The 21,511-nt window shown below is 46.6% G+C and overlaps 2 protein-coding genes and 1 long non-coding RNA gene across 4 annotated transcripts; 1 reads left to right on the forward strand and 2 right to left on the reverse strand.

Moving 5' to 3' along the window:
• Window positions 1-744: 744 nt before the first annotated feature.
• Window positions 745-8,716, forward strand: kcnv1 (potassium voltage-gated channel modifier subfamily V member 1). The gene is made up of 4 exons (XM_069176689.1): window positions 745-786; window positions 3,342-3,669; window positions 4,180-4,847; window positions 7,130-8,716. Exons 1-4 carry the CDS (start codon window positions 759-761, stop codon window positions 7,663-7,665), a joined length of 1,560 nt encoding a protein of 519 aa, XP_069032790.1. The 5' UTR covers window positions 745-758; the 3' UTR covers window positions 7,666-8,716.
• On the reverse strand, window positions 8,682-11,020 carry LOC138214860 (uncharacterized). 2 transcript variants are annotated; one of them, XR_011179665.1, is made up of 4 exons: window positions 10,435-11,020; window positions 9,310-9,337; window positions 8,944-9,166; window positions 8,682-8,849 (listed from the first exon to the last, which is right to left on the reverse strand). It is a non-coding gene; the product is annotated as an uncharacterized lncRNA (long non-coding RNA). The 2 variants fall into 2 exon arrangements; XR_011179664.1 differs by having other exon boundaries at window positions 8,682-9,166.
• Window positions 11,021-14,708: 3,688 nt separating this feature from the next.
• gbp (glycogen synthase kinase binding protein) lies at window positions 14,709-17,127 on the reverse strand. Its single transcript, XM_069176709.1, has one exon. The coding sequence runs from the start codon at window positions 16,536-16,538 to the stop codon at window positions 16,041-16,043; it is 498 nt and encodes a 165-aa protein (XP_069032810.1). The 5' UTR covers window positions 16,539-17,127; the 3' UTR covers window positions 14,709-16,040.
• Between the last annotated feature and the right edge of the window lie 4,384 nt (window positions 17,128-21,511).

Genomic DNA, 21,511 nt, shown 5'->3' on the forward strand with positions numbered 1-21,511 from the left:
TGATGATGATGATGATGATGCAGCAACACACTGGACACATGGTGGCGCTGTGGGAGCAACAAAATGCGCAGAGAAAGTGGAGCAGCTTTTTAATTTCCATAAAGTTTGATTCAGAATGCAGTTTGTTGCTTAGCAACAGCATCTCAAAGAGAGAGAGAGGGGAGGGCGGTCGAGTATGGAGGGTGATTAATGCCATAATGTCATCATGGACACAATTTGGTCTCGACTTTAACGGATCCATCTGAAGATGTTCTGGTTTCTTCTTCTTGTCAACAAATGTCGGAGTAAAAAGTTGTGTGACTGGAGGAAGAGGAGGAAGAGGAGGAAGAAGACCTCCCTTCCTTCATCACCAGGATCAAACTCTGGACATTTCAAAAGGAGTTTTGACTTTTCATAATTACAATAACAAGTGAATCTGGAGCAGTAACATCTTCATTTGTGATATCCAAAAACAAATAAATTAATAACTGAGGCAGTTCAGTTCAGTCTCAACAAAAATATGAATCCCAGATGTTTTTTTTCAAAATTCTGACAAAACTCACTTTAACACAAAATCTAATTTCTCAAAATATAACTGTTGAAATCTGTAATGAAAGTTTTGACTGGTCAGGCATCTTTAATGGAAATGCACCTCCTCCTCCTCCTCCTCCTCCTCCTCCTCCTCCTCTATGTGTCACGGATCGCCCTCCGTACCTTCAATCTTTAAAACCGCACCGCGAATCACCGCAGCAGCTTCACAGCTTCTTCCTTTCTGCCAGATGTTCGAAGCGTCTCTTCTGTCAGCAGGTGAGAATCTTCGGATGATTTCAGAGTTTATTTATGCAGAAGCAGCTTTTTATTACGTTGATCTGTGTTTGAGACGTGTTGAGATGCTGAAAGAATCTCTGACTGTTTAGTTTTTAAATCAAACGGTGAAGTTTCACTGATCGGAAATCAGTTGAGTCAGAATTTAATGAGTTTTACTGGATGTAAAATATCATAAAAACACGAAATGATTTTCACCGCGACAGTTTGGATCCTCAGAGGTTTCATGTTTGAGAAAAATAATTTCACCTCCTTTTAACTGACTCAGTTTCATGTTTTTATGACATTTTACATCCAGTAAAACTTTAAAAAAAACTTTAAAAAATCTGAATCACTCGAAATGTTTCAGCTGTTAAAGAAAAAAAATCAGCAATAAAATCAAAATGAAATAAATTAAAAGACAACATAAAGCCAAAACAAACACGAGGACGATTTAGAGCAGCAAATTCTTTAAAGAAATATAATAAAATTGAAGTTTTTTTCATTTTCCTCTGCGTTTTTACGTTCCTCTGCTGTCGACCCGTCACATCGTTTCAGTCCAGCATCAAACCTTTTTCCTTCAGTCAGCGTTAACTCGAGCTCTGCTTGTTTTCCAAAAAGTTTCAGCCATCGTGGTGTTTGTATTTTATTGATCATAACATGTGATGATGCCTTCAAGCGTGTTCCTGTTCACCATGTGTAGAGAAGAGTCCGTATGAACGGCGCCCTCTGGTGGTAGTCTCGACATCGGCACTCTAAATTTTTGAAAAGCCTCGAGTGATGTTGTTTGCTGACGTTTCCAGAAAGGTCAGAGGTCATAGAGGTTCATGTGTGGTTGGATGTTCAGCTGATATGTTGTAGTTTTAGTCATGTAGAGGTTTTTTTTCATAACTTAGAGAACAGTTCTACGTCTGAGGAACACCGCCTCATCTTTTTCCTTCTGTGGCTTTGTATTTTCTGTTAGCTTGACAAACTGTTAGCCTCTGTGGCTTCTAGACACCATACATGTTGTCGTTGCCTAGCAACGGTGTTTCACTGGTTATTGGTAGATATCTCTGCAATACAATACTTAAGACATCTGTGACGTCGACACTGATGTTTCGTGATGCGTTTAGAGAATGTCTGACGATTTTAAACTAAACATGCTTCAAATTTTACCTTTAAGTGAAAAGAACAATGAGAGTGAGACGCTACGATTTTTAGGGGGTCCACATTTGGCCCGCGAACCACGGCTTTCCCACCACAGGTCTCAGGAGTATCTCTGCGGGAAACATGTTAAGAAGAGACGTGTTTTATTTCTACACATCGGCGTTGGACCCTGATCTATAGAAACTCTGGTTAAATAAATATCTGAACAGATCTCAGTTCCTGTCGTCGCTCCTCCGTCTCATGGAAAATTCAGAGAGAGTATTAGACAGGTGAAAGGGAATGAATGATCACAGGAACGGCAGCTTCGGATCCATTAATTAGGTAAAACAGCTGAAATATTTAAATCCGTCCGGAGACGCTGCATGTCGGACGCCGCCAGAGGCCTCGAACTCGTCCCGACGCCGCTCAGCTTTCCTCCCTCTTGATCTCCGCCCTCTTTCACTCTTTGTCTGCTTCTGTCCTCCTTTATTCTCTTTGATTCATTCTTGCTGAGCTGGTTCACACGAGGTTACGGAAAGAGGAAATATTCTGAAAGGAGCTCCTTCGAATACTTTCGCGAATTCTCTGAGAGCTGCAGCGCAAGAAAGATACGATTTAAATCAGCGGTTCCCAACGTAGTGATTGAGAGTCGATCAGTAAGTTCACAGAGTTCCTGAACGCAGCATAGTGATGCACACGAAACAGCAGATTTTGGGTCAAAGTTTTGAGGGAACAGAAAATCTTCAACAGCCAAGTGTTCCTGAGCCCATTTCCACTATGTTGCCATGGCGACACAGTTCAGGTTGTTTGTTGTTCTCTGGGTTTCAAAACAAGATGGGTAACTTAAACAAACCGACAAAGAGGGAAGAAGAGCTCACAGACTAAATACAGCAGGGAGGGAAGGACAACGAGGGACAGGTGAAGCTGATCAGGGTGCGGGGCCAACAATCATACAAAGGACAGGAAGTGAAACAAAGACAGATACACAAGAAGTGAGTCGTTTCAAAACCAAACAGGAAGCACAAAAACTCGGACTGACCTGAAGACTACAAAGCAGAAAAGAAGTCAGAACCAGAACAGAACCTCAGAAGGTCCCGGTAGAACTCAGTCTGGCAACCAGATAAGAAAATGCTAATTTTGCTAAAAACCAGTTAAGAACTAACGACATGTACAAAGGGCTAATTTCACAAAAAATTCTGCTGAATTTAAGTTAATTAGCAGCTAACAATGCTAACGAAGCTAACAAACAGCTAACAACACTAACAGTCCTCAGAAGGTCTCAGTAGAACTCAGTGTTGACGGATTGATCTGTCGAGACCCTGGTATGTTTCTGCATGCAATCGACTTCTTCTGCCTCCTAGTGGCCAAAGAATACACTCAGTGTAAACCTGAAGTGCACCATCTCCTTCCCCCCTTCTTCTCTCTTCCAGTAGCTCCTCCCCCCTCCTCCACCATGAGCCTCCCCTCCAGCTCGGTAGCGAGGGCGGAGGCCTACGACGACAGCGCCTCCCTGGTGTCTTTGGACTCCAGCGTTTTCTTCAGCGAGACGACGGCGTCCTGCCGAGACGCGCTCGACTTCTTCATCATCAACGTCGGGGGAAGTCGCTACGTGCTGTCGCGGGACCTGCTGGTGTCGTACCCGGAGACCCGGCTGGGAAAACTGGCGTCCTGCGGCCGAGACTCGGCGCTGGAGCTCTGTGACGACGCCGACTACCTGGAGAACGAGTTCTTCTTCGACAGGAGCTCCCAGACCTTCCAGTAGGTGGCGTATATTTACCCCCTTTTGGTGACCTCGTGAGACAAAGGTGGCTGCAGGTTTAGAGCGAGACACCACGGTCTCAACTCAAGGCATGATGGGAAACGCCTGGCTGTCACCTGATCTAACCGCTGATTGGTTGAGATCTCCGCTCAACAACATGACGTTGAGCGTTCAGTGAACATCTGATGTTCAAACCAAAGTAACCAACTTTAAAACTCCACCAACCAGAACTAGAACGTTTAACTTCTCTCGTTAATAAGCTTTCGTATCGTCGAGATTCAGTGTTTCGTCTGCAGCTTTTTCTCAGACAGGTTTATTTGACCGACTCGTTTGCAACTCGATGACAGATCCGAACAAACTGAGATTCATTCGAGCTTCTCGTAGACGGTTAGAGATAAATGACCCGCCGGTACGCTCCATGTCGGGAGTTCTTTGCCTCCATTTTTGCGCTGGTTTCCAGCTGGTGAACTCCGGTTCCTCTTCAGTAAAGAGTTTGTGTCTGTTGGCAGGTACGTGATGAACTACTACCGGTCGGGTCACCTGCACGTCAGCGAGGAGCTGTGCGAGATGTCCTTCCTGCAGGAGATCGAGTACTGGGGCATCGACGAGCTTCGCATCAACCCCTGCTGCCGCGAGCGCTACTACCGCCGCAAGGAGCAGAAGGAGACGCTGGACGTCCCGCGGGAGCTCGAGGCCGACGACGGCGACGAGGACTTCGTGGGCGCCGCTTGTCCGACTCTCCGCCGGCACCTCTGGGACTTCCTGGAGAAACCCGACTCCTCGCTTGCCGCTCGGACCTTCGGTTCGCTCTCCATCTTCTTCGTGGTAGTGTCGGTCATCAACATGGCGCTCATCTCGCTGGACCTGGGGGAGGACGTCGGCGTCGGCGGGCTCGGCGTCGGCGCCCCGCTGCTGTTCGACGCCGTGGAGTACGTGTGCGTGGTGTGGTTCACGGCCGAGCTGGCGCTCCGGTTCCTCTGCGTCAGCGATAAGTGCCGGTTCAGTCGCAGCGTCCCCAACGTGATCGACCTGCTGGCCATCCTGCCGTTCTACGTGACGCTGGCGGTGGAGAACCTCCACGGGGGTTCAACCGAGCTGGAGAACATGGGCCGGGTGGTGCAGGTGCTCCGCCTCCTCAGGTCCCTCCGCATGCTGAAGCTGGGGCGCCACTCGACAGGTAAACCGGTCCAAACAGCCCCCGCATATTAAGACAAAAGGACACAGAGGTTACGAAGGGAAACATCTTGGTCTGTAGGTAAAGAGGCGAAGATTTGGAGCGAGTCTGATCAGTAACGATATTCTTGCGGTGCTGCCACCTTGTGGCCAAAATATGCAATTGATGTGATGAATTAACATTTATAAGAGCTACATAAACCTTAACGTTAGTAAATTTACCACCTGGCCACACCAAGAGGCTAAAATCCATCTAATATTTGTCATTTTTTGGGCTTAAAAACTGGATTGTTTTTGTATGGTCAATTTTAAATATTAGTTTAGTTTTTTATTATTTGAATCGAAACTGGTGCACGATGATGAAAATAGTTTTCATTTTTAGTTTATTTCAATAATCACGCTCTGTTCCTTCAACCAGTTCGTCTACAGTACTTTTTGTCTTTCATTTAAAAATGGATTGAGTTTGCTTTAAAATAGAAAAGAAAAGAATAATCATTAATGAGATGGTTTATTTTTAGGAACAGAAAGAGATAAAAGTCTGCCAGGTGAAATGTGTTGCCCAGCGGCTCAGCGGCTTCGTTTATTTCCCTCCTCACATGTTCCTGTTCTGTGGGGGATTTTAAACACATGATGTGAACACGCAGGGAAGCGAAGGAGAAATGGAAAATCTCTGCGGTGAGAAGCTGCTGCTGCTGTGAGATTACAGCCGAAAGGAAAGGAGGAAAAAAAAAAAAAAAATACTGATTCATATTTTGGAGAATTCCCCGAGCAGATGGAGGGAGGAGAGAGTGTGATTATATGTGCATGAGAATATGTGAGTGTCAGACTGGGACGTACGAGTGCTTTGATCTGAGTGATTTTAGGGAAGGAAGATCATCCCTGGACTCGACTCATGAATAAAACAAGAGAACATGGGGGGAGGGGGGGGCAGGAGTGAAACAGCGTGCGAGAATATAGAACGTACTAATACTGTATGGAGGAAACTTGAGTTGTAATTCGCAGTATGACCTGATGGTGGCAGCGTCTTCATTGTTACGATGCTTAAACCTGAACAAAATGATAAAGAAGTGTGCTGCAATACCACGAAGTGCCACTAGAGGTCGGCTCCAAAAAGCCTCCAGCTCCATAGACTCCCATTCAACTTCTCTCATCAAATCCAAAGTGAATAAAATGTGTCCATCAGTTATCTCGGTGTTGTTAGCTAAAGTCACTCCTTCTTCTTAGTTTTCTGGAGGTCCATCTGAAAATAATCCCTCATTCATTAGAAAAGAAGATTCAAGAAGACCTGTTTTTGGGGGCGTGTCTGTTTGATTGACAGGCCTGTGGTGCAGTCAGGTTACAGCTATCGGTGGGCGGGACGTAGTATCGTCAGGTTTCCGATCAGATCGGTCAGATCCACCGCTGGCTCCTCCCCCAGCTCGTCCAAATATGGTCACTTCCTGCTCCAAACCGCTCCGAACTAACAAAGATGGTGAAGGACAGAATCTGAACTGGAGGATTCATAACGTTCACAAACCAACGATGACGTCACTGATGGACGATGACATCACTGATGGTTGATGACATCACTGATGGTTGATGATTGGGTCGGACACTTCCTGTTATTCCATTTAGTGTCAAACATCTAAAAATCCTTTTTGAAGATGTCATATTGACTTTTACTCTTTAAAATCTGTTGGGAAACAGTGAAATCAGATTTTCTGGTTCGGGGTCTTAAATCTTTTCAGTGTAAAGAGTTTCAACACTCGAGACGTGACGAGTCATTCTGGGGTGTGAACGGCAGCTGTGTACTTCTGTGTATTTATACATTCTTTATGCCACTTGTTATTTTCTGCTCTGCGAGCAGCGTCAGACATAGAAGAGGAAACGAGGACAACGACGATCGCACTTCGTTTTCCACCGACGGCTGCAGAGAAACAACAAACAGAAGACTTTTATCTGAATTAATCACGACTCGCTTAACGAATTATAGTTTTTAGTGACGAAGCACTGATTTTCTCTGCAGCTGTTAAGTTCTTTTGAATTCTTTGTATTGAATTTTCTTTTTACTTTCTCATAAATCCTTAAATAAAATATGAAACTTGAACAGAGAAATCGATTTTCAGTCTGGATTTTTTTTTTAAAAAGTCCTTTTATAAATCCAGTAAAATTGTTGGGAGAAATCTTTCTGAGAAAATCAGCTGAAATAAATGTATTTTTTGAGTTGAACTGTGCGTTGACTGTTTGGACAGACGGATGTCTGATGTGTTGCTGAGAGACTAAAATGTCCGTCTGTCCTGCGTCCAGGCCTGAAGTCTCTGGGGATGACCATCGCTCAGTGCTACGAGGAAGTCGGCCTCCTGCTCCTCTTCCTCGGCGTCGGCATCTCCATCTTCGCCACGGTGGTCTTCGCCCTGGAGTACGACTTCCCTGCCACCACGTTCACCAGCGTGCCGGCCGCCTGGTGGTGGGCGACCACCTCCATGACCACGGTGGGCTACGGAGACATCCGGCCCGACACGGCGGTGGGGAAGGTGCTGGCCTTCCTCTGCATCCTGTCCGGCATCCTGATCCTGTCGCTGCCCATCGCCATCATCAACGAACGCTTCTCCTCCTGCTACTTAACGCTGAAGATGAAGGAGGCGGCGACGCGGCACGGCGAGATGTTGAAGAGGCTGGCCCGCGGGTCGGTGGGGTCGCTGGGGGCCGGAGCGGCGGGGGGGGCGGGAGGGGGCGTGAACCTGAGGGACGCCTACGCCCGCAGCATCGTGGACATGATGAGGCTGCACGGCCGAGAGAGGGTGAGCACCCGGAGCAGCGGGGGGGAGGAGCTGCGGTGGTAGAACCGGTCCGACCGGACCTGAAACCAGAACCACCAGAACCTCACCAGACTCACTGAACTCTGCTGGAAGGGAGAGTTCAAAATCTGTTTCTGAAAGTCACTCACATCGACAGACATTCTCAAAGACACAAAACAAGAGACAAAAAACAACCACAGAGACAAAACAACAACAACAAAGAGACAAAAAACAACCACAGAGACAAAGAGACAAAAAACAACCACAAAGAGACAAAAAACAACCACAAAGAGACAAAGAGACAAAAAACAACCACAAAGAGACAAAAAACAACAACAAAGAGACAAAGAGACACAAAACAACCACAAAGAGACAAAGAGACAAAAAACAACCACAAAGAGACAAAAAGAGAAAAAACAACCATAGAGACAAAAAACAACAACAAAGAGACAAAGAGACACAAAACAACTACAAAGAGACACACGTGTCGTCATGTTGGAGAAGCCCGTTGCCATGGCGCCACAGTTCAGGTGGTTTGTGTTCTCTGGGTTTCAGAAGACGCAGCAACAGACAGGAAACTGAAACAGTGACAACAGAGAGAAGAAGACGAGCACACAGACTAAATACAGCAAGGAGGGAAGGACAACGAGGGACAGATGAAACTAATCAGGGGGCGGGGCTAACAATCATACAAAGGACAGGAGGTGGAACGTGGCGGTTGTTGGTGTGCATCGCTGTTTTCAGTTTGTTCGGCCGACCTGCCGCCTCCTGATTCAACATCTCGTTGCGAGACAGAAGAACGAGATGCGTCTGCGTTATGTTTCCTTCTCAAAGTATTTGTTGCTGGTTTCCTGTTTTGTCGCGACCGTTCGTCTTGTTTCAGCTGTTGTTGTTTTTCATGCCGACGTAACGTCACGTCTGTCTACCGCCTTAAAGCCTGTCGGAGCGCCGGTGCATCAGTAACCGCTGCTCAGGAGGCAGCAGAAACCCTGCAGGCGGCTTTAGGCCGTGGTACCCTGGTGACCCCCCCCCCCTCCCCCGCCCCCAGTTGTTTACTTCCTGTTTACACTGTGATTCATTCAAGCAATAAAGAACATTCTTGTGAGGTCAGAGTGGTCTTTTCAAATATCACGGTGACGCCTGAAGGCCTGAAGTCAAACACGTTTCTGCTGCTGAAGTTTCTCTGAATTCATCAGAGTTCACGAAATGTTTCTTTATCTCGACTCAAACTGCAGACGGAGAGAAAAACACATGTTCATCAAGTCAGTCGTTGCGGTTTGTTGTTCAATTAATTGTACCAACGGACATCAACACGTTCCTCACGTATGTGTGTTATGACGGACGTGTGGTCGGCGAGCCGTGACCTTCGACCTCCCGACCGGTCGTACCGACCGTCTGCGATGCTGCAGATGTGAGCTGAGATCTCTTTAAATGCCCAAAAATGCAAATGTGATGTTCCAGTTTCTGTCTCGCTGCAGCCGGAGGCGTCGAGCGGAGAATCGAGGTCAGCTGTGTAGGCAGCCAACCAGGAAGTGAACCGACGTACCTGAGGTGGAGGGGGAGGAGGGGCGGAGGTGGGGGTGGGGGGGGGGGACACAGGTTTTTAGTTTCTACATTTAAGAACAACGCTGACACTCGAAGTAGGACGCTCAGCGAGAAGCTGTTAACACGTTTAAAAGCTCAACTCACTTTGTTTTCTCTGAAACGATGATTCATGCTGATCAGTGAGAATCAGGATTCCCATCGGAGCCGAAACACAACCAGATATTCACCAAAAACAACCACAAAGAGACAAAGACACACAAAACAACCAGAAAGAAGGCAGTAAATTAGCGTCTCGGTTCGTGAGACACTGAAATATATTTTAAAGAAAGATTTCTAGTTGTGAAAAGACGAGAACCATAAAATGATTCTGGACTCAAAGCCGTCAGAAAACGTTTCTGCTGCAGCTTCATGTCTGATTTCGGGACTCTGTTGTGTGAAGCTCTGCTGGTCGTGTAGAAGAGACCTGGTGGTTCTCAGCTCTCCTTTCATTCATGAACTGACCTCGTTAAACTGAAGACGTCCAGCTGCTTTACAACAACAGACCGATGTTGTGTTGATGTTGACGGACGTGAGGTCGACCTGCAGCTTCAGATTCATCGTACAGATTTATTCCAGACCGATCAGAGTCAACTCAGGATGAGCTGCTGCACATCGTAGAAATGAATCCATGTTGGAACATGCAGAGCATCAGAGACGTCCGTCAGGACACTTGACCTCTCAGCTGCTTTATGTTCCTGCAGTGTTTCACCATAAAGACTGTTTCTAAAAGTGTTCGTAGCTTCAGGTCTGTAAAATGGTTCTGATCCAGAAGTGTCTTCAGCTGCAATACCAGCGAGTGCCACTAGAGGTCGGCTCCTATTGCTTCAAATCAGCATTTTCACAAATGTTTTTGTTTTGTTGGGAACATTTCATCCGGTTACGTCCCTACGACCTGTTGTCGTCACCATGACAACATCGAACTGGGACGTAGACTAAGACGTGATATTCAAACTGTTGTCTCCAGGATTTATTTTAAAAGAAGATTTATTTTTGTGCCGATCTCCTCTGCAGACATCATTTTACAGTTTCAGACGTTTGAAAGACTAAATTATAAATACTAAATGAGAATCAGCTGAATTGTTGTGATGAACAGTGATAACAGCTGACGTGGTTCCGAGTCCAGAGTGAACAGATTTAAACCTGCGAGCTTTAACTGGATCTGTTTTTAGAGAAGAAGATGAAACCATCGGCAGCCTGCAGCGCTGAATATTTCATGAGACGGGAACACACCTGTGTGTCAGCTGCTCAGAAATAACGACCACACCGGAGAGGAAGGGCGATCGGCCCCCGGGGCACCAGAACCAGAACCAGAACCAGAACCAGAACTCCCCGTCCGGGACGCCTCATTAGCCCAGTTGTGTCGAGTCGGCGCTCCGAGGACGAAGCGGCGGTCGTCTCCAGCTGTGAAGGACAGAGGACAAGAAAGCAGGTCGGATCAGAGCGTCCTCAGGAAGTGACGGTCCAGCTCGGTCTGAAGTGGGTCAGCACACACACACACACACACACACACACACACACACACACACACACACACACACACACACACAGAGACACACACAGACAGACACACACACACACACACACACACACACACACACAGAGACACACACAGACAGACACACACACACACACACACACACACACACACACACACACACACACACACACACACAGAGACACACACACACACACACACACACACAGAGACACACACACACACACACACACACACACACACACACACACACACAGAGACACACACACACACACACACACACACAGAGACACACACACACACACACACACAGACACACACACACACACACAGTGTTCTGGAGTCCATCCATCATCTTCACCCGTTTTATCCTGACCAGGGTCCCGGGGGGGGGGGGGGGGCGGAGCCTATCCCAGCTCACTTGTGGGCCAGGGTTCACCTGGACAGGTCACCTGTCCATCACAGGGCCGTGTTCGGTCTTTTTCCTGTTAAACTGTGGTCTTTGTCCTGATGGTGGCGCTCCAGGAAACATCGGGGAGACAAATTTATCTCGTGAGAAGCGTAAATTCATTCATTCAACCTTTATTTATTCTGGAGAAATCACCTTCATTCACAACAACATGGAGTCACAGAGGAGAGAACCAGTACAAACATCACAGCAAGAAGACGAGCTGACACCAGATTACAACCACAGTTGAAGGAAGATGAACCTGAACATCAATTCAAATCTACAAAAACATGAAATCAGAAGCTTCGAGTTCACCAGTTGTTTTGCTGACGTTTCCAGAAAGGTCAGAGGTCGCGGAAGTTCATGTTTTGTTTTGGATGCTCAGCTAATATATTGTTATTTTAGTCGTGTTAGAGTTTGTCTTCATAACGTAGATAATAGTCTTTAGAAAATGTTTTAATCATTAACAATAATCTGCACCTGTGAGCTCGATGAACTTTTGAACCGAAGGTGCAGAAGTCCTCAAAAGAAAAGGACGCGCTGCAGCGAGCTGTGAAGACCAGCGAACATCAGCTGCAGGACTCACAACGTCAACAGGAGGAAGCTGAATCTGATCCTTCTCCTTTCTTCTGCTGGAATAAACATTTCATTTGTCGTCTTCTGTCTGTTTCCAGTTAAAAAGGTTCATTTGACTCGTCCCAACGTTTAAAACACGGCTGTACAAATGTGGATATTTTGATGAATTTAAACACATTATTAAACAGATCTTTGATCGATATTTAATTCTGTCGTCATTAAAATTCGCTTCATGTTTTATTCTGTCACATTAAGTTCCCGTTTCACCAGCTCTGAACGGGTTTCCATCATTAATGTGTCTTTAAGTGTATTTTACGGCCGGATTGTGTTTAATGACGTCTTCCATGAGTTCAGTCCGACGGTTTAAAACATAATCGATGACACGTGAAGCAGCTCTTCAACGTGAATACGAGTTTTATCGTGAATCGCTGACATGAGCGAAGCCTGCAGCCAAAACTGTGTTTGTGAGTCACAGTTCAATAAATGAGTGTTTTAAATCAGGATGTTTCTCTGCAGCAGCCTTCAGTCTCGATTGAGCTGCAGTAAATCCCTGATCCTGCTGCTGCTGACATCCTCTAATCTGACATTTCATGAGATTATAAATCAATAACAGTGAAGAGAAAATGTGTCTCAATTCTGGTGGAAGTGGAGAAAGACGAACTTCAGTTTTGTATTTAACTGACGTGAACTCGTTTAATTTTAACGTGGTTTTAAGTGTTTTCATACGACGGAAGAATAAAAGTGAAATATTTTGATAAAAAAATGTTTCCACTACTTTATTCTCACATTGTGACTCTTATTCTTGAAATGTTTGTTTTTTTACTTGTAAATTTATCATTTTACTTCTTTACTTTATTTGTTACTTCAAATCACGATTTTATTCACGTAAATTTACACAACAACAAAAAACTGATTTACTGATTGACTGTTTTAAAAATGCAACTTAAAATGTCTCTTCTAATTCTTATGACTTCCATCAGTGATGCACAATTTGACATCGTATACTTAATATATTACAATAAATAAGAAGTCATATATTAATACATTCTTGGCTCTTTATCATTAAGTTGTAAAATTATGATTATATTTTTGGGATTATATTCTTTCTTTAATAATTTCTATTTTTTTTATTATAAAATGCGGGTTACCACTTGTGTCACTTTATACTTTTTGTTGTTGTTGTTGTTAAATTATTACTGAAGTTTCCAGTTTAATTCTTGAAAGAATTAAGAACAGTTTTCAGGTCATGTTGTGTTTTAATTGTAAATTAAACTAAAACATCATCTTAAAGGAAACTTCTAGTGTTTAAAAATTTTGCATCTGATTTTGGTGGTTTTAATATTCTGTCTTCATTTAAAATGATCAGACAGGAAACAGTCCTAAAGGAGTTGGACTACAGACCTCACGGTGCTCTGCTGCCCTCTACCGGACACACACAGTCACTGCACACTTTAAAGAGCAGCGAACTGACCTACAGACGTCCGGAGATGCGACGCTCCACAGCGGCTGCGGCTGCTGCGTCCTCCCGGGAGAAACCTCCTCTACCCAGGGAGCAGCTCCTCCACCTCCTCTCTGTTAATTCGATACGATGAAGGTGGAGCAAACAGCATGAAAAAGGTTTTGTCCTTCCGGGTCAAGGCAGCAGTGACCTTCCCACCTGTTTACCTGTTGAAGTGTCTTCAGCTGCAATACCAGCGAGTGCCACTAGAGGTCGGCTCCAAAAAGCCTCCGGCTCCATAGACTCCCATTCAACTTCTCTCATCAAATCCAAAGTGAATAAAATGTGTCCATCAGTTCTCTCGGTGTTGTTAGCTAAAGTCACTCCTTCTTATTAGTTTTCTGGAGGTCCATCTGAAAATAATCCCTCATTCATTAGAAAAGAAGATTCAAGAAGACCTGTTTTTGGGGGCGTGTCTGTTTGATTGACAGGCCTGTGGTGCAGTCAGGTTTGAGTTTACTTTTACGTGATAAAAATTCCCTTCAGTCTGAAGAACGAAGCAGCTGAAGGTCGAGAAGCTTCTTCACATTGATGCTGCTTGAAAAGAGACAAAAACATAAAAGCGTCATGGAGGATTCGTTCAGCAGAAACACAACGCAGATCCATCTTTGTCTATTTTTATCCTGCGTTTGTGTTGCCGTGGCGTCGGGATGCAGCGTGGGAGGACACGCCCACACAGACGAGCTCATTCACAGCGAAGAGAAGACGGAGATCTTCCCCCTGGAAATATCACCATGGCAATAATTCATCTTTCTTTTAAACTGAAATATAATTAAAAAACAGCTGCAGCTTTAAATCTGTAAGTTCATTTATCAGGTGTGTGTGTGTGTGTCTGTGTGTGTGTGTGTGTGTGTGTGTGTGTGTCTGTGTGTGTGTGTGTGTGTCTGTGTGTGTGTGTGTGTGTGTGTGTCTGTGTGTGTGTGTGTGTCTGTGTGTGTGTGTGTGTGTGTGTGTGTGTGTCTGTGTGTGTGTGTGTGTCTGTGTGTGTGTGTGTGTGTGTGTGTCTGTGTGTGTGTGTGTGTGTCTGTGTGTGTGTGTGTGTGTGTGTGTGTGTGTGTGTGTGTGTGTGTGTGTGTGTGTGTGTCTGTGTGTGTGTGTGTGTGTGTGTGTGTGTGTGTGTGTGTGTGTGTGTGTGTGTCTGTGTGTGTGTGTGTGTGTGTGTGTGTCTGTGTGTGTGTGTGTGTGTGTGTGTCTGTGTGTGTGTGTGTGTGTCTGTGTGTGTGTGTGTGTGTGTGTGTGTGTGTGTGTGTGTGTGTGTGTGTGCGCGTGTGTGCTGCCGGCTGCATGGAGGACCTTTAACCGCTTCACATCAGCAAAACATGTTTTTCTGTGCTGTCATCAGGCGGGGAGGAGGAGGAGGAGGAGGGGGAGGAGGGGGAGGAGGAGGAGGGGGAGGAGGAAGGGGGGGGTAGTAGTATTTATAGTCAGATAATGAGCATGTGTCCTTTAAGACCACGTCATCCTCACAAAGACACTTCACAGATGGCTGGAAAAACAAAAGTGTTTATTAAGACGACAACAACAAAAACAAAAGTCCTGAAAACTCAGGAACATTATCGGAGACTTCGGTACGAAGCAATCGAGTTCAATTCTCTTTTATACAGATCGTTAAAAAAAAACAAAAAACAACACAGAACTCCACAACCAGGAAGTCCCAACAGGTGAGAGCACCAGCAGTGATGTCATGTGTGTGTGACATCACAAATAGTTTGGGAAGCCAATGGGGGGGGGGGGGCAGTTTAACTTTGAAGTCTGATGTAGAAAAACGTGAAGCCTCCGGGGTGGGGGGGGGGTGTCTGTGTGTGGGGGGTGGGGAGGGGTTGGGGGTGGGTCTGTTGGGGGTGGGGGGGGGGGTCTGTTGGGGGTGGGGGTGGTCTGTGTGTGGGGGGTGGGGGGGGTCTCTGTGTGTGTGTGGGGGGGGGGTGTCTGTGTGTGGGGGGTGGGGAGGGGTTGGGGGTGGGTCTGTTGGGGGTGGGGGGGGGTCTGTTGGGGGTGGGGGTGGGGGGTCTGTGTGTGGGGGGGTGGGGAGGGGTTGGGGGTGGGGGGGGTCTCCACAGGGAGGTCTGAGGCAGCTCTTGTCTGCAGTTACTTTGACAGATGAAATATTTTTGCATATTTTAAAGCTTTTTGAAGAGGAAGGAGATTTTAATCAATGTGAATATTTTTGTGAAATCAGACAAATTATTATCAAAATAGTCTCCTGGGGGGAGGGGGGGGGGGGGGACCACGGGAGGCTGGTGTGTTCTAAGCCGGGACAACCGGTGCCGCCCGCGGGCCGTTGGGCAGCGACCCTCGGCCCCGGACAGCAGCTCTGAACAACGAGCACCGGCACTGTAAACACCCCCCCCCCCCCCCAGATCACCCCCACCCAAAACAAACAACAACACACACCGGAGACATTCCGGTGAATAAATGAAGGCGCCGGGACTTCCTGCCACCGTTCAGTGACTCACCACCCGGAGAACAAAGCCATTGTTCGGACTCCGTTTTCCCGCTGACGTAACTCCGACGGCAGTTTTTACAAAGTGAAAAACAACAGAAATCCTTTTGTTTGTTTGTTTGTTTGTTTGTTTGTTTGTGTGAAACCGGAGAGTCCGTTGTGGCTCGGTCCGGACACAACATTCAAACGTAAACAAACCGGGCGGCTAACGGCCGGCCAACATGGCCGACACGCACCGCGGTGAACGGGACGAACTTTAGAAAACAGCTGCGAGTTCTGTGAAATTTAACTCGATTTAGTCCGAGTCCGGTCTCGGTGGTTGAGTCCGTCCAGGAGGGGCCGGTTCGGTTCGACCCCCGGTCCGGCCGTCGGGGTGTTCTCAGCGCGGCAGGTGGTCCGCGGCCCGGGGGAACTCTCCGCGGTCCGCGGCCGAGAACTGCAGCCGCCTCACGGCCTCTTTGATCAGGTTCCCCGACAAGATGAGCTCCTGCAGCAGCCGGTGCGGGTCGTCCTCCTCGGTGATCCGTTTCTTGCTCCACGGTCTGATCCGGTCCCAGTCCCGGTCGGACCCGGGGATGCTGTACGGACTCGCCCTGCTGCTCCGTCGGTGTCCCCGGCTCCGGAGCCGCATACAGCAGCCTTGCCGCTGCGCCGGAGGTCCCGTGCCGCCGCCGATGATGGCCGCCGGTTTGACGCCGCCGCTGCCGGTGAGCCCGTGCAGGCAGGACACGGACACGGACACCGTCTTCTGGTGGCCGCCGGTGTTGCTGTGGAGCTGCAGCGCTTCGCCGATCTTCGTCACCAGCGCATCCACCTCTTTGGAGTCCACGGTGACGGACTGCTCCAGAAAGATGTAGTTCTCCTTCCGGCAGGGCATGGTGGCCGAGGCTCGGGGGGTCGGGCTGGAGCTCAGGGCTTGTTTTCGTGGCCGGGATGAATGAGAGCCTCCGGGCCGCTCCTGGATCTCTCCGGGCCGCTCCTGGATCTGTTAGGGCCGCTCCTGGATCTGTTAGGGCCGCTCCTGGATCTCTCCGGGCCGCTCCTGGATCTGTTAGGGCCGCTCCTGGATCTCTCCGGGCCGCTCCTGGATCTCTCCGGGCCGCTCCTGGATCTGTTAGGGCCGCTCCTGGATCTGTTAGGGCCGCTCCTGGATCTCTCACCGCCGCTCCTGGATCTGTTAGGGCCGCTCCTGGATCTCTCCGGGCCGCTCCTGGATCTGTTAGGGCCGCTCCTGGATCTCTCCGGGCCGCTCCTGGATCTGTTAGGGCCGCTCCTGGATCTGTTAGGGCCGCTCCTGGATCTCTCACCGCCGCTCCGCACTGACCAACAAGATGCGTGGATTTGTAAACAATGGATGACGTTGTAGTGGACTGAACCATGTTCGCTGCAGGGGGAGGGGGAGCAGGGCAAACCAAACCAGATCACACCGTCTCATTGGAGACGCGCAGCGAATCGTCAGGCTTTCTTTTTTATTAATTACGATCATATCTTCAACTTTAAAACTCGACACCGCAGATATAACGCGCGTGCTTTATGTTCCCGGTGCCGGGGTTTCCCGCCCCGCCCCGGCCACGCCGCCACCGTAGGCTGCTCCGTCCGAAAGGGACGTTACATAATGACGCGTCTGTTCAGGCGAAAACAAACAAAAGGGCCGACGTCCAGCAAACATCAAGAAATAACCAGCGAGACAATCAATATCATGGTCATGTTTTATATGCACGTGCCTTCAAAACAACAGCTCACAGCAGCTGATGCATCCAAGTCAGACCCGGAATCTGTGGCCCAGATCGACTGATTTTAAAACCAGCACCACCTGTTGGAATAAAACATGTGGAAGAGGGTCATAAAAACCCTTTGTGGAGGCATTTTATGTGAAATAATGAGGTCAGAGGTGTGTGTGTGTGTGTGTGTGTGTGTGTGTGTGTGTGTGTGTGCGTGTGTGTGACTATAACACTGCACACTGAGCATGTAAAACACAATAAGCCCTCCACCTGAGTTAGTTTGCACCAGTAAACGTGTGGCTCAGCCTCTGGCTCCGGCCCGTATCGCGGACAATAGCAGGGTGTGTGTGTGTGTGTGTGTGTGTGTGTGAGAACACCGTGTACATTTCTGCTTCTCAGAAACTGAACCCGATGCTCCAGTCAAACACGGAGCCCTCGTGACCATATAAGGAGCTACTACCACTGCACACCATGTGGTACAACAGCCAATCAGAGGGCCCCAGCTCAGGTCTGCTGTGTGTGTGTGTGTGTGTGTGTGTGTCAGCGGTTACACTAGAAACCAAAATAACACCGTCACCACTTCCTGCAACACAACAATACAGACCTGAAAAAAACATGTTTAATCACTTTATTATTTTACCACACACAGTGCAGATTATATTAAACTGCAGGTTGCAAATCAATTAACTTTATGTGAATCTTTCACCACCTTTAGTGCAAATATAAAGGGTTATTAAATTAGAAATAATAAATATATAAAACATAAATCATTATGATACCAGTCTGACTTTTCACTTCATTGTTAACAAAATTTAAATACGTTTTTTTATAAATATGATATGATAAATATGTCCATCTCTATCTCACAGTCGGGTTTCGATTTCAGAGTCTTTAATATCTCCAACAGATTTATGGGGGAAAATAACACCTGAAGGAAGTGTATGAGTTGATAACGGGAGAGATATAAAAATAAAGAACATAAATTACATAATGGCTGTTTGATGAGTCGACAGAATAAAAGCATCAAAATTAAAGAGATGATCTCTGAAGATTTGAATAAAAATCTCTGATTGAGGCGATCGATCTGGATTTTCTAATGAATGAGGGATTATTTTCAGATGGACCTCCAGAAAACTAATAAGAAGGAGTGACTTTAGCTAACAACACCGAGATAACTGATGGACACATTTTATTCACTTTGGATTTGATGAGAGAAGTTGAATGGGAGTCTATGGAGCCGGAGGCTTTTTGGAGCCGACCTCTAGTGGCACTCACTGGTATTGCAGCTGAAGACACTTCTGGATCAGAACCATTTTATAACATAATGTTGAAGAGGGAGAAAGAAACACACCACAACACTGTCATTCATCAGTAGGATTTAAACCGCCCTCCCTTCCGGACTCCGGTCCTCCTCCTCCGGTCCTCCTCCTCCTCCTCCTCCTCCTCCGGTCCTCCTCCTCCTCCTCCGATATAGTCGGTCCACACCGGGAGGAAGTGAGCTGGCAGAAAAGTGTGTCACCCACTTCCTCATTCTTCGTCGTCTTCCTGTACCTGAGTCAGCGGTCGCCCTGAACAAACCTCCGAAAACAATTCCTGTTTGTCTGCAGCTGCTCAGGGTGTGTGTGTGTGTGTGTGTGTGTGTGTGTGTGTGTGTGTGTGTGTGTGTGTGTGTGTGTGTCTTTGTGTGTGTGTGTGTCTTTGTGTGTGTGTGTGTGTGTCTTTGTGTGTGTGTGTGTGTGTGCGTATGTCTATGTGTGTGTGTGTGTGTGTGTGTGTGTGTGTGTGTGTGTGTGTGTGTGTGTGTGTGTGTGTGTGTGTGTGTCTTTGTGTGTGTGTGTGTCTTTGTGTGTGTGTGTGTGTGTCTTTGTGTGTGTGTGTGTGTGTGCGTATGTCTATGTGTGTGTGTGTGTGTGTGTGTGTGTGTGTGTGTGTGTGTGTGTGTCTTTGTGTGTGTGTGTGTGTTTGTGTGTGTGTGTGTGTGTGTATGTGTGTTTGTATGTGTGTTTGTGTGTGTGTGTGTGTGTGTGTGTTTGTGTGTGTGTGTGTGTGTTTGTGTGTGTGTGTGTGTGTGTGTGCGTGTGTGTGTGTGTGTGCGTACTAGACTTGACAAACACATGAAGACAACACTGCAGGTCCAAACACAAACAGGAGGTCCAGATCGTACCGCTATCCGGTCATAATCCGCCTCTTAAAATAGTCCGATAAAAGTCCTGTTTGTTAAAGATTCAAGTTTTTAGAAATGAAGCTTTGAATTGGTAAAAAGTAAAAAATGTCCATCTGCAATAGGAACAATGGAGGTGACACCAAATATCAACCATCAGTGATGTCATCATCCATCAGTGATGTCATCAACCATCAGTGATGTCATCATTGGTTTGTGAACATTATGAATCCTCCAGTTCAGATTCTGTCCGTCACCATCTTACTAGTTCGGAGCGGTTCGGAGCAGGAAGTGACCATATTTGGACGAGCTGGGGGAGGAGCCAGAGGTGGATCTGACCGATCTGATCGGAAACCTGACGATACTACGTCCCGCCCACCGATAGCTGTAACCTGACTGCACCACAGGCCTGTCAATCAAACAGACACGCCCCCAAAAACAGGTCTTCTTGAATCTTCTTTTCTAATGAATGAGGGATTATTTTCAGATGGACCTCCAGAAAACTAATAAGAAGGAGTGACTTTAGCTAACAACACCGAGATAACTGATGGACACATTTTATTCACTTTGGATTTGATGAGAGAAGTTGAATGGGAGTCAATGGAGCCGGAGGCTTTTTGGAGCCGACCTCTAGTGGCACTCGCTGGTATTGCAGCTGAAGACACTTCTGGATCAGAACCATTTTACAGACCTGAAGCTACGAACTCTTTTAGAAACAGTCTGTAATAAAGACGTGCGTTTGTTCGTGACTTTGTTCTGGAGCTTCAGACTGACGTGTCCAAATACTTTTGTCATCGTCGGTTCAGAACTTCTCTCCTGTGACTGTTTGTGTTCATGTTTTCAGAGCACAAGTAAACCTCTCATGTTACTTCCTGCCATGTGTGACCTCACATTCCTCCTGAGAGAGAGAGAGAGAGAGAGGTGTGTCTGCAGGGGGGGGGGGGGGGGGGGTGAAAACATTTTGAATAAGGAAACAAACCCGATGAACTCCAGCTGCTGGCAGCACGCCAACTGCTATCAAAGTTGATCCTGAAAGGCTTGTTTCTGTTTCTGCTCTCTGGTTGGAGGGACGAACGTTAAAAGGAGCTCCAAGTTTAAACTCATCAGATCAGTCGGAGATCAGCGGCCTCCTGGAGGAGGAGCAGGACGTCACCGAGACAACTTCTACACAGACAGTTTACTACAGACTGGATATAAAACCACAGACTGGATATAAAACTACAGACTGGATATAAAACCACAGACTGGATATAAAACTACAGACTGGATATAAAACTACAGACTGGATATAAAACCACAGACTGGATATAAAACTACAGACTGGATATAAAACCACAGACTGGATATAAAACTACAGACTGGATATAAAACTACAGACTGGATATAAAACCACAGACTGGATATAAAACTACAGACTGGATATAAAACCACAGACTGGATATAAAACTACAGACTAGATATAAAACCACAGACTGGATATAAAACCACAGACTGGATATAAAACTACAGACTGGATATAAAACCACAGACTGGATATAAAACTACAGACTGGATATAAAACCACAGACTGGATATAAAACTACAGACAGGATATAAAACCACAGACTGGATATAAAACTACAGACTGGATATAAAACCACAGACTGGATATAAAACTACACACTGGATATAAAACTACAGACTGGATATAAAACCACAGACTGGATATAAAACCACAGACTGGATATAAAACACAGACTGGATATAAAACTACAGACTGGATATAAAACTACAGACTGGATATAAAACTACAGACAGGATATAAAACCACAGACTGGATATAAAACTACAGACTGGATATAAAACCACAGACTGGATATAAAACCACAGACTGGATATAAAACACAGACTGGATATAAAACTACAGACTGGATATAAAACCACAGACTGGATATAAAACTACAGACTGGATATAAAACTACAGACAGG

Source organism: Embiotoca jacksoni, unplaced genomic scaffold, assembly GCF_022577435.1.
Source record: "Embiotoca jacksoni isolate LCO1_2020_lvr unplaced genomic scaffold, fEmbJac1.0.p SCAF_106, whole genome shotgun sequence".
Lineage (NCBI taxonomy): Eukaryota > Metazoa > Chordata > Actinopteri > Embiotocidae > Embiotoca > Embiotoca jacksoni.